This window comes from Gorilla gorilla, chromosome 18 (genome assembly GCF_029281585.2).
Source record: "Gorilla gorilla gorilla isolate KB3781 chromosome 18, NHGRI_mGorGor1-v2.1_pri, whole genome shotgun sequence".
NCBI lineage: Eukaryota > Metazoa > Chordata > Mammalia > Primates > Hominidae > Gorilla > Gorilla gorilla.
The window spans coordinates 32,885,024-32,898,825 of NC_073242.2; the positions used below are offsets into that span (position 1 = coordinate 32,885,024).

The following is a 13,802-nucleotide window of genomic DNA, read 5'->3' on the forward strand; positions in this document are numbered from 1 at the left end:
TTGTTATTTGATATCTAGCATTTTCCAAAGGGTTTAATATATTTTGTCCATCTTGGTGGTTTCAGGTAGGAAGTCAAGTCTGGCCCCTGTTACTCCATTTTGCTTGAAAGCAGAAGTCTTCTGTGTCATTGTTTGGAGGTACTAAGTTTTAGAGTGCTTTATTATGCATCAGTAAATAACCAGAAGACTAGATTTGAAGGCACAAAAAAATCACTCTCACAATAAATGTGCTTAAAATAAATGGATGTTTACTAAGAAAATTGGATTTCTTTTGAGATGGAGTCTCACTTTGTCACCCAGGCTGGAGTGCAGTGGTGTAATCTTGGCTCACTGCAGCCTCCACCTCCCTGGTTCAAGTGATTCTCCTGCCTCAGCCTCCCGAGTAGTTGGGATTACAGGTGGGCATCACCACGCCTGGCTAATTTTTGTATTTTTAGTAGAGACGAGATTTCACCATGTTGGCCAGGCTGATCTCGAACTCTTGATCTCAAGTGATCCACCTGCCTTGGCTTCCCAAAGGGCTGGGATTACAGCTGTGAGAGCCACTGTGCCCAGCCTACTTAGCATGTTTTAAAGGTTCATCCTTGTTGTAGCATGAGTCAGTTCATTTTTCTTTTTTTTTTGCCAAATAATCCATTATATGAATATACCACATTTTATCCATTCATGAGTTGATGGACATCTGGATTGTTTCTACTTTTTGGCTATTATGAATAATGGTGTGGTAAACATTCAGGTACAAGTTTTTGTGTGGACATATGTTTTTCATTCTCTTGGGTTGTATGCCTGGGAGCGGAATTGCTGGGTTATGTGGCAACTCTATTTTTAAACTTTTTTGAAGAACTGCTAAATTGTTTTCCAAAACAGTCACACTATTTCACACTACCACGAGCAGTGTATATGGGTTTGTTTCTCCACATCCTTGTTGATGGTTGTTATTATCTACCTTTTTAGATTATAGCCATCCTAGCATCTGTCAAGTGGTATCTCGTGGTTTTGATTTGTATTTGTCTGAGGTCAAGCATCTTTTCATGCACGTATTGGCCATTTGTATCTCTTCTTTGGAGAAGTGACTTCAGATTCTTTACCCATTTAAAAATTGTTTATCTTTTTATTATTGAGTAATAGTCTTTTATACATATTTCAAATACAAGTCTTTTATCAGATACATGATTTGCACAATTTTTCTCCTATTTTGTGGGTTGTATTGAATTTTCTGTGCAGTATTATTTGGAGCACAGAAGTTTTTAGCCTTGGTGATATCTAACTAGTCTATTTTTTCTTTTATTGCTTATGCTTTTGTTGTCATATTTAAGAAGGTTTTGCCTAACTCAAGGTAACACAGATTTTCTGTTGTCTTCTACAAGTTTTATTGTTTTACTTCTTTTAGTTTGATCTATTTTAAATTTTTATATGGTATGAGGTAGAGAGTCCAAATTCATTCTCTTGCATGTGGATATCCAGTTGTCTCAGCACTGTTTGTTGAAAAGACAGTTCCTTCCCCCACTGAATTATTTTGGCTTTTTTCGTGTGTGTGAAAAATCAATTGACCATAATATGAGAATTTATTTCTGTACTCTTAGTGCTATCCTATTGATCTTTATGTCTATTCTTATGCCAGTACTACACTTTGAATATTGTAGCTTTGCTGTAAGTTTTTAAATTGAGATGTGTGGGTCCTCCAACTTTGTTCTTTTTTCAAGATTTTTGATATTCCAGGTCCCTTGAATTTCATATGAATTTTAGGATTAGCTTGTCCATTCTAGCAAAAACCCAGCTAAGATTTTGATAGGGAGTATGTCCAATCTGTAGATCAGTTTTGGGGAATATTAACATGTTAACAATATTAAGTCTTCAGATCCATGAACATGGATGTCTTTCCATTTATTTGTCTTTGAGAAATATTTTCAGAGTATAAGTTTTCAGAGTATGTCTTTTTTTTTTTTTTTTTTTTGAGATGGAGTCTTGCTCTGTCGCCCAGGCTGGAGTGCAGTGGTACAATCTTGGCTCACTGCAAGCTCTGCCTCCCAGGTTCACGCCATTCTCCTGCCTCAGCCTCCCGAGTAGCTGGGACTACAGGCGCCCGCCACCACGCCCAGCTATTTTTTTGTATTTTTAATAGACATGGGGTTTCACCGTGTTAGCCAGGATGGTCTCGATCTTCTGACCTTGTGATCTGCCCGCCTCGGCCTCCCAAAGTGCTGGGATTACAGGCGTGAGCCACTGTGCCCGGCCCAGAGTATGTCTTATACTTCTTTTGTTAAATTTATTCCTAAGTATTGCTTGTGATGCTATTATAAATGGCATTGTTTTCTTAATTTCATCTGTGGTTTATTCATTGCTACTGTACAGAAATGCAATTGAGTTTTGTATCCTGTGACCTTGATGAATTCATTTTATTAGTTCTAATCGATTTTTAGGAAATTCTTTAGGATTCTCTATATGCAAGATCATGCCATCTACAAATAGAGATTGTTTTACTTCTTCCTTTCCAATCTGGATGCCTTTTATTTCTTTTTCTTGTATAATTGTCCTGGGTAGAAACTCTAGTACAATGATGAACAGAATTTCTAAGAGTGGACATCCGTTTTTTCCTGAGCACTGGAGACAAGCATTCAGTCTTTCACCACTAAGTATAATGATAGTTGTGGGTTTTGTGTAAATGACCTTTATAACGTGAGAAAGTTCCTTTCTATTTCTAGTTCATTGCATTTTTATTGTGAAGGGGTGTTGAATTTTGTCAAGTGCTTTTTCTGTGTGTATTGGGATGATCATGTAGTTTTTGTACTTTATTCTACGGATAGGGTCTTTTGCATTAATGGATTTTCAGAGGTTAAACCAACTTTGCATTCCAGGAATAAACCCCACTTGGTCATGCTATATAACAGTTTTTGCATATTACTGGATTTGATTTGCCAGTATTTTATTTAGGACTTTAGTTTCTATATACATCAGAAATATTGTTCTTACTAATCTTTTTTACCATAAAATATTTCCAACTCACAAAAAAATAGGGATAGTTAAAATCAGCTAGTTAACAATTAGTATTTTGCTGTATTGGCTATAGAATTATTAAATATTAGAAAGTTAAAGCCTCCTTTCAGATGTTCCCCAATCTAGTTTTTTCTTTCCAGAAATATTCTGAATCTTGAAACTGACCTGAGTCCTTACCACCCATGTTTTTATACCTTATAAAACACACAGCCTTGTTTTAAAATGTTACTTGAATTATGCAGGCTTTATTCTGCACTTTTTTCCCCCTCAGCATTTTGTTTCAAGATTCTTTTACATTGGCACATTAGATTTAGTTCATTCCTGTAAATTGCAGTGTTTAATGGTTCTCTAATTGAAAGACATAGGAGTTGCTTGCAATTTTTGCTTTGTAAATGCTTTAGTGTTCATTCTTTTACGTGATTTCCTGTGTACGTCTGTGTTTCTCAAGGATGTGTACAAAAAATTGATTTGCTGGATCACAGAGTTTGTGTGTCTTCAACCTTGCTAGGTATTTAAAAATCTTATCGCTCTTGAGCTTTGGTATGTGTTCAAATGGTTACAGAAGCCCCAGCAAGATAGTTAGTGTTTAATAACAAGTCATTTTGCATGGCCCAGTCAGTAGAGTTCACTTAAAACGCTCCAGTCTTGGACTCCATGTTCTGGCTGGATTTAATCTAGTAAAAAGCCATACATTGGATGCCATTAAACATTTGTGAGCAGGTACTTTAGAAAATGTGAGAGATTGAGGAGGTCTAATCAAGACAGTTAGTGGAACCTCATGATAGACATGAATTAAGCTGTACTCAATTGTATTCACAAAGTATCTGGACAAAGGCAGAGAGTTGTATATAGAGTCTACAGGAATGGTGCTATGGTTTGAATGTTTGTGTCTCTAAAATTCATGTTGAATCTTAATCCCCATGCAATGTATTAGAAGTTTGGACCTTTAGGAGGTGATTAAGTGATGAGGGCTCTGCTCTCATGAATGGGATTTAGTGCCCTTATAAAAGGCAGCCTGTTTGTGTGTGTTGTGTGTGTGTGTTTTGGCCTTTCTGTCCCTTCCTCTTTGTGAGGATGCAGCAAAAAGGCACCATCTTCCAAGCAGAGACCTGGACCTCACCAGACACTGAATCTGCTGGAACCTTGATGTTGGATCTTCCAGTCTCTAGAACTGTGAACACTATGTTTCAGCTGTTTGTAAATTGTCCAGTCTGAGGTATTTTATTATAGCTCCCTGAACACACTAAGACAGATGGTTTGGGTTCTGGGGTTTCAGAAGCTTGGTCTCAAATCTGTGCTGTTTCCTTTGTGATTTCAGGCAAGTCATTTGCCTTCCTTTTTTTTTTTTTTTTTTTTTGAGATGGAGTTTCACTCGTTGCCCAGGCTGGATTGCAATGGCGTGATCTCGGCTCACTGCAACCTCCACCTCCTAGGTTCAAGGGATTTTCCTGCCTCAGCCTACCAAGTAGCTGGGACTACAGGCATGCACCACCATGCCCGGCTAGTTTTTTTGTGTGTGTGTTTAGTAGAGATGGAGTTTCACCATGTTGGTCAGTCTAGTCTTGAACTACTGACCTCAGGTGACCCACCCGCCTTGGCCTCCCAAAGTGCTGGGATTACAGGTGTGAGCCACTGCACCCGGCCTCAAAGGTCTTTATTTGAATCTTGGATGGGAAACACTTTAATTCTTAACAATTAACCTGACTAAAAGCCCTTTTTCACCATTAATCAAACTTCAGCTTTGGCTTGGACAGTATTAGCATTGAAATAATTTGGGGTTTGGATGCTTCTGACAAGTCTTTTGTATGTCCAATGGCAAGCAGGAGGACGCTGCAGAGTGAGCACCCACAGGGCCATCATTCACGGATTTCCCCGTGGAATGATCTGTGATGCAATCGCATCCAACGAAAGGGCACAGAAAATGTTGATGAGCACCCTTGTTTCTCATCTCATCACACAACATAGGTTTAATTTAATTAGCCTGTCATGCATATTAACAGAAAAGATAGGACATCAATATGAGATTTCTTTCTGAAAGTTAAATTAGAAGTAATACTTGGCCAGGTGCAGTGGCTCACACCTGTGATCCCTGCGCTTTGAGAGGCTGAGGCGGGTGGATCACCTGAGGTCAGGAGTTCGAGACCAGCCTGGCTAACATGGTGAAACCCCAAAGCTACTAAAAAAATAGAAAAATTGGCCAGGCATGGTGGCACGTGCCTGTAGTCCCAGCTACTTGGGAGGCTGAGGCTGAGGCAGGAGAATCACTTGAACCCAGGCAGCAGAGGGTTGCAGTGAGCTGAGATTGTGCCACTGCACTCCAGCCTCGGTGACTGAGTGAGACTCTGTCTCAAAAAACAACAAAACTAATAAATAAAAAAAAATCTGTTGCAGGAAAAAACAATTTCTCCAATTAATTCTGACCTTGCCCAAGGGGCTGTCCGCCATGACAGCTTCCCCAGAGTTTCCTGTGACATCTCTTGCTCACTCCTCTTGGGCTCCCAGGGAACGTGCAATGCTTCCTTTGGCATAGTTTTCTCTCAGACCAGCAGGGAGGTCTATTTTCTCCCCAAGGGCAGGATCTCTGCCTGGAACATATGATACTTTACGAATGGTTTAACCCTTTGCGCATCATCTCACTGGTCTGTTGAGGCTGCACTCTGGTTCCCTAAGTGTAATGAACATTTTGCTGTGTTTTGGTAATCAATATCTTTCTTTTCCCCCTTTCTGTGGTTGATACTTGGGCCTTTTTTCTTAATCAAATATTGATATATGTTATAGTTATTAGAGTTTACTCATTACTATTTTGTTTCTTCAAAGCAAAGAGAAAAAAAATTTTAACCAAACTCTGTTTTAAATGTTGGCTTCTGAGTTGAAATTAAATGCCATCTTACTAAAAGCATACTGAATTCTAAAGACCATTTTGTACAGTCTATAAAAATACCTCATATAAATAGTTGCTTTTGAAACTTGGCTAGATTGAAGGATTATGTGGGTCTTTCAGGAATTGTGGTGGTGGTGCATTGATATTATTGAGTCAGTTTTCATTGTGCGTGTGTGCGCACCGAGTGTGAAAATCAACCCCCTAGGGAGAACTACATATTTCTAACTTTCATTGTGGAAGAAAGAAACTCACTTTGTGTAAATCTTGACATGTTCAAGTTCAGCTCGTACCTGTGAGTTTCTATTTTGTATTTCATGGTCTTGGATCCAGGGGAGGGTGACAAGTTCACAGGCTTGGCCTGGTGGCTTTCTGTTTTGAGTTGTATGCTAAAGGTATAGTGTCTCCTCCTAATAAATCCACTCCCGTTCCACAGTCTACAATGGCTCCACCAACCCATAGGGAGTGGTCTTTCCTCTGCACAGCAAGAATCATAGTACATCAAAATGTCTTTTATTTGAGACACAAAAATGCAAAATTGCTGAGATATCAAACATTTCCCGATCAGCTACAATACTGCCACTATGTACAAAAGATCTGATGATAAATGTGCACACATATAAAAATACAGTATGCATTACTTATGTACAGTACATGTGCAAAATGTATGGCATTCAAACATGATATGGAATTGATTTCAGGGGTGCAAACAGCAAATACAAAGGCATCATGGTTTTTCTTTTTAAAAAACAACATAAAGGCAATACATGAATGGACCCCCGATTGCCATAATTTTTTGTTGATTAAACTAGTGCTTCAACAAGCAGGGCTCTGTAGATTGGTATCTTTCTCCTTTTTTTCATAAAGTGAGATGCTAAGACATAATGTGACAATGAAAATAAGAAGAGAAACACCTATCACATTGCATTTCTATTGCAAGCAGGAAAAGAAGAAAACTAATTTCTACATAGAAAAAAAACTTTGTATTACTACTGAATGTTACTCTTAAACCAACAAAACAACTCTATACTATTTTACATGAAAACAATAAGAGAAATATCTACATCTTAGTGAAAATTATAACCTTAAATGGTAATACCTTTTTGGGACTGATTTTTGAGATCTCATTAGTCTCAAATTTTAAATAAAAAGTGCCTCCTTTTGGCAAATACTTGGCAATGCCTTTGGTTCCTTTAAAGCAAGTTTGCATTACTATTGGTTACTTGAGGTCAAGTACTTTTGGTAGATACTAAACCCTTTCCTAAATGCTTCCTCTTCCTACCAAATTAGCAAGATTCCTTACAGCATCACGTAGAGAGGTAATTGTTACGAGTTTCAGTATTCTATAAACTTTGTTAAAGCTTTGTCTTAGTAGTTGGCATAAAGCTCTGTTAAACACTATAGATGTGATGATATCTCTGATAACATATTTTATTTGATTCCCGACAGCACCTTGTAGATCCGAGATTGCCATCTTATTGTCACAAAGCTGTGACACCACAGAGCAAAGTGTTTGCATGGAGGGTAAGAGCTCTTCTGTAAACATGTGCAGCTTTTCGAATTGTAGGCCTTCCATGAAAGATTTCAGGTAGAAACCCTTTGTAATGATGTGTTTCCTTGGATACTGCAAGAAAGGGCGAATGTGGAAAAAACACGCACCTGCTTATTGCCATGCAGACAAAGTCACTTTACAAATAAAAATGTAGCTCAGAGAGACTGCTGAATGAGCAAATTATTGAAGGTCTGAACCAGGAAAAAAAAATTGCTACATCTTAGTTGTTTTCCAGTTTTGACTGAAATCACTTAAAAGATGAGTTGAAATGCAGTTAGGATGCTCTCCAGATACACACTGATGCATTTGTAAGCTATGTTCCTTGAAAAACCTGACCTTCCAGTTAACGTTCTTTGATAATTTTGGGCTAATTTTGTGGCCTCTAGGGCGGTGGGACGATTTGTATGGGTATTCTCTTGTCAGTATTCAATATGCATGTTTACAGTAGCAGATATTGAAAAATGGAAGGTTATTTGTGAATTTGGTTAAATTGACACGTTGCTCTGCTAGTAGACACTGAATAGCTACTCTCTTTACATTTCTCTAAAAAGTCCCCAGCGGCACCATGAGCTCCCCACCTGAGTGACAGCCAGGACTTCTGTGAGGCTACCGTCAGGTGGGTGCATGGAAGCCGGTGAGGATGTATACTGAAATGTGGGCTTCTCACAAATATTTTAAACCCTGCCGAAGTGCTTTACCACGTCTCTAAGGCCAAGTCCATTTGAGGACAGTAAAGGGACTATCTCATCACTTGTGGGGATAGCTGTTTTGTCAACTGCTATGGCTGATTTCAGCCTGGGAATTCTGAAAGGACTGTGAAGAAAGCTATGCTGCCTGGAATGATCTGGGGTTGAGGGTCCAGGAAGCCTGAGTCAGCTCTGGTGACAAAATAGATAGTGCGCCCCTGAGCCATCACTCAGGGTATGCTGACTGCACAGTTCAGAGGTGCTGTCTCATTACTATGACTTTGCCTTCCATAGGCAGCAGCTTGCAGGCAACACCACCCTGCCTTTGCCACTGTTTCTAAACAGCACTGAAAGCCAAAAAGTGTCAGTTACATGGATCACAGAACCATGCGGCTTTTAAAAAGGAAATTTAAATAAGATCTCTTTTAGAATTACAAAAATATTCATATGAAACAAACACAATAGTATCTAAGCAAGAAATTCCACAAATTCAGAATACATCTATGTACAATTATGTGGGCAATACTATACAGTAGATTGCACATTTCAGGAAAAACACTAGAACGTGAACCACTAACACTGTCCTATGAGGTTTCCTAGTGGATGCTTTGCTGAAATGTACAAGATGACCACATACTCCTAGACTTTCAAAGACTTTACAGAAATTTTGGTATAACTTTTTAAATTCATCCCACCCCCAGTAGGATGATCTGATTATCTATATACAGCAGAAAGGTAAGACTGGTACTACTGTGTTTTGAGAACATGTAGGAAAGTAAGATGGGGATGTGAGATAATGCCTTTCTAGGAGTTATTTTCTTGGCAGTATGATACTTTACAATATGACATACAACAGTACCACTGCTTAAACCACACACGTGCATAATGAAAATTCAACTGGCGACTTTGACTTGTGCTGTAATGGCTGTGACACTAACCTAAACAACAACAACAACCAGTCTTTAGTCAATATCCACCCTTCCTCATTGCACTCACCATCACACGCACTGAGTCAGGTCAGAAGGGCCTTGTTTACAGAGTATCATCTTTGGTCATGTCACATGAGTGTGAGCACATAGCGCGTCCTCACTCTAACCTGGAACATGTAGTGGAGATCCTGGAGAGCAGCACTCGTGTCACAGGTGCCTGGCTGGCGACCCAAGCCAGGAGAGAGGAGGGTCAAGCGGAATGGTGCAAGTGGAGTGGCTTGCAGAGTTAATGGGTAGAGATGCCTTGTCTTTTTAAAAGTGAAATACTGGTTTATAAAGGTTTAAACACATATGTGAAGTGGGCACTTTAGCAATTCATAGGAGAGTAGGCTAATGAGATAGCATTTTCTTGCACTGCACTGTGTATTTTTGGAGAGCAACCTTCCTGTGGCATGTTTCAAACCCTATTTTAAAACGCAATAAAGGGACCCGAGAGCTAGAACACTATCTACACAATTCAGGATTATGGAAATATAAAGTTATTCAACGAGAGTCAATGGTACTAGTGTTCGGTTACCTTCTACAGTCCCACTGATATTTGGTGCTAATTGAATAAGCCATTCAAATCTGAATGAAGAAGATGCTCAGGGTCTAAGTATGGACCTGACAGGCCCAGACAGAAACCCTCAGCAAAAAAACTGTGGCCAAGATCTGTAAGAAAAATACTTTCCCAAGTAAATAGCCTGGCCCTGGAGACAGGCCCCTCTCAATGGAACTGACTCGAGGATTCACAGAACATCTAGTGTGGTAAACTCTTGTAGGGCTTGGTCAAATGACGGTGTTCTGGTTAACAGAGAGTTATTGTATCCCGTGCGTTGGTTTACCAATTTCTGAACACTTAAACTATTCATCACAGACTACACTGAGCACAGTGGCCTCTGCCTTGAACCGTCTGGAAGGCACATGAGCACTGTTAGTGCCTTTGAGTCAGGAAGTGCCAGTGAGCAGAGGGCTCCAGTGTGCTCATGCTGGAAAAGCAGACTTTTGTTACACGTAGTAAAATTTATAAACCACACACACACAAATCAGAAATAAGATTAGCTCTTAGGCAAAACACAAACCCAGAAATAATTCACAAATTCTTTCCAAATAACGGGTCAGGCTGCCTCCGGCATGTCAGTATGGAACATTTACCATTTTGTGACCCAGGGGAACCAACCTGACCTGAGGGTTTACACAAGGGTGAGGTGGAGAGCACAATATTATTATTTAAGAAAAATCTCCATGCTCTTTTGGTAGATTTCAGTTTTTTGTTATTTACATTTTGTCATATACCTCAATGAGTAGCTTGAAATAATCCTGTGATAGTTGGCATTTTAGAAAATTCTTAAGAAATGACTTGACTTAACAAATATGTAATAACTGTTTTCTATATAAAAACACTAATAAAGCCTCCAGTTTTTCAATCTTAGGCTTGACAATATAGTGAGAGCTCTGGTAGAATATCCAGTTACAAGCCTGTAAAATGATAACCAGGGTTAGTGACAGAATAAAGAGGGCCAGGGCAGGGACGTGGAGGCCCACCTCGTGGCACAGTCTGACCTGTACTCATCATGGGAATGTCCTGGGTAGATGACAGACCTTTCCCTTACCTTCCATTCTTCTAACTCGCCAGCTCAGAAAGATATTTCATGCTAAAGCCTTTTCTTGGTTCTTTGAGATGGGTCTGGTTACCTGAAAGTTAGTCAGCAATTCTTTAAATACAGAAATACATGTGGCTCAAGTACTCTAGAAATATTCGAGCTATTAAAAAACTAGGACCTTGGATACCCATTTCCTTATCCCAACGTAGGCTGTACAAATCACAATGTCAGAGCGTACATACAAATGTCTAATATATACATTAAAATAAATCTAACCAACCCAGAAGGTTGCTAATAGAATTTTCAGTGTCATCAGTATACCTGGACTTCTGACAGTATTTTGTAGGTATCTTCTGTTTATGTTGAAAGATCTTGCATTTAAATTTAAATTTGGAAATATAAAGTACGATTCCAAAAAATCACAAAATAAACTACAACACCAAAAAAACGACACAGGTTTCTGAATAGAACCAAAAGTCTTCAGCCAGAAGCTGTCACTGAACTGGCCAAGGCTCTCCACTGCCTTTGACCTCTGCTGTGTCTTGGGCCTGGCTCCGGCCATCTCTAGGAAGTACCAAGTGCAGTGACCTCTCACCTCCCTCACATCAGCCTTAGTTTTTGAGTGGAGCTGTCTGCCTTTTATTTAGGGTCTTAAAGTGACCAGAGATTTAAATGTAGTTAATTACCAGAACCCTAACGTCACTGTGCTGCATATATTACTCTTCTTTGTTTTTATCTAAAGGTACTTTTCATTCTTTACTGAAGTCTGGAGAAATAGATGAGTCGTCTTTGACAAGTGCGATTTTCAGAAGGCCCTGTGCTATGTTAAACTGTAGAAATTCACTACTGAACACAATGAAATGTTTTCAAACTTGGGTTCCAGGCTATGACCTTCCACCTATTCTTTCTGTGACAACATATTTTGATTGCAACAATGCAACTATAGATCTATCTCTACAAACTGACCTTTTGGAATCTTCATGTTCTTACACCTCATCAACTCTCAGAAAAGAAATCTGTGACGTTAGTCCCATGGCAGCGGTAGGTCCTGTGTGTCTAGAAAGTCAGCAGAGAACATGCTCGGCGCGGTGGTGCTGAGAGGAGTGAGTCCTGAAGAGGAGTTGGGCATGGTAATGTCCAACCACTCCATGTTGTCCAAGTTTGAGTCTGACAGGTCGAGAGACAGACAGGGAGTACCTGCAGCAAACTGGGTCTCGGAAGTCTCCATGGGTGAGTGTGAATGGTCCAGCATACCTGAGTGACTCAGCAGATCATTCTGGAGGTCCTCGATCAGAGAGAAGGGCTCTCTGTCTTCACTGCTGCTTTGTAGTGGAGGAATTTCATTGGCTGAGGGTAAAGTTCCATCCAAGAAAGCTTCTAGTTGGTTCTCTAAGCTGGCAGATAAACTGCCCATAGGTTCTAAAGATACAGGTGGTGCCATTTGGACTTGGGGTGGTGGCCGGGACACCACTGTATTCACTGGCATTGTGGTGATGCTGGCTGTCACTGGTCTCATTTTGGAAATAGGAGAAGGTTCTTCTTTTATGGGGAGGGAGATCTCTGTGTAAAATAAATGAAGTAATTAGTAACTGAAGATTTACTACTACTTAAAAATTTTTATTAATTACTAGGACAGTTACATTACTATTATGTGATTCCTTCTACGCACGTCCGTCTTAGAAGTAGGTAGAGAATGCTATTGGTCAGGTACAATCCTTGACAACCTTTAGGATGATGGATCATTTTAGTCAAATAGATAAACATAAAAGTTTATTACATTCCTTTTTGTTGTAAATTTAGTCAGCAGACTGTCCAAGGCCAGTTTATTACATTCTGATATGCTTTAAATTCTTCTCAGTAAGACTAAGCATTAAAAGCAGTTGTATCTCACTAGGTAGGTATCAATGGTTTTAGATTATTTTATTTTTGAGTCGTTATTTTGTCATTAAAGTTTTAAGATAGGGCTCATATCATCCTATGAATCTATCTATAGCAACATGATACTCCTAATATAAATGTTGAAATGTACATCCTGAGTTTGTGCTGAGACATGAAGTACATCCTCAATATTATGAAAGAGGTAATTACATTCTTTTTTCCTTTTTTTTTTTTTATCATTACAGTTGGACTGGGTACCCAATTTAGCCATGTGCATTCTGTGTAAAGTTCTGAAAATATACAATGACATTTGATTTCATTTCTGAATTAAAGCTAACACATGGTTCCTTTGATCCTTTTCTTTTAAGGTGAGGTGGATCACTTGGTTATCTCTTTCACTTTTTGGTCTTGTTTTCTGAGCTTATATAAAATTTTGATGATTTGGTAAATGTCTTCATTATGTGTTATTCCTTGCCAGATCAGGCAGCAAATTAACAGACCATCTTCTATAAATACTGGCGTTCACTAAACTACATAAATGAATGAAGTATCTTAAGTTTTATGAGGCTATGATTGGTTTCATTTATATGCAGATACACTAGGAAAAATAAATTAACAATACCTCTTAAAGCTCAATGATTGCTATGTGCAAATGGCTGAGAGAAGGAACTTACAATTTGATTCCTATAAATGAATTGTCAACTGTGTGTACTGCATTTATTTTTGAATGGTTTGTTACTTTTAATTATCAGTAGTCATCTCTAAAACTGTTTTGAAAGCTTTAAGTGTCATCTAAGTAACTAGTCTTTTTTATTTTTATTTTTTTTATTTTTTTGAGACGGAGTCTTGCACTGTTGCCGAGGCTGGCTGGAGTGCGGTGGCATGATCTCAGCTCGCTGCAGCCTCTGCTTCCTGGGTTCTGGTGATGCTCCTGCCTCTCAGCCTCCTGGGTAGCTGGATTACAGGTGCCCTCCACCATGCCAAGCTAATTGTTGTATTTTTAGTTTTACCATGTTGGCCAGGCTGGTCTTGAACTTCTGACCTCAGGTGATCCGCTTGCCGTGGCCTTCCAAAGTGCTGGGATTACAGGCAGGGCAAGGCACAGTGTCACAAGTAACTAGTCTTATAACTGTATAAAACTTGGTTCTCGTTATTACTGATATTAGTAGACAAGATGAAATAATATACTCACTGGATACTTTGTCATTAAAAAAAAATCCCATTTTAGAAAATAGCTTGATT

The 13,802-nt window shown here is 39.1% G+C and overlaps 1 protein-coding gene across 15 annotated transcripts in view; it reads right to left on the reverse strand.

The window, feature by feature from the left end:
• Positions 1–6,369: 6,369 nt before the first annotated feature.
• The window catches only part of MRTFB (myocardin related transcription factor B), a 197,591-nt gene continuing 190,158 nt past the window's right edge, over positions 6,370–13,802 (reverse strand). For 13 of the 15 annotated variants that reach the window (XM_055365839.2, XM_004057239.3, XM_063700150.1 and 10 more), the window contains one exon: positions 6,370–12,242. In XM_055365839.2, the coding sequence (XP_055221814.1) occupies positions 11,707–12,242 (536 nt within the window). In that variant the 3' untranslated portion in view covers positions 6,370–11,706. The remainder of the gene's footprint in view (positions 12,243–13,802) is intronic. The other 2 variants (XR_008672645.2, XR_008672644.1) reach the window with 1 other exon arrangement.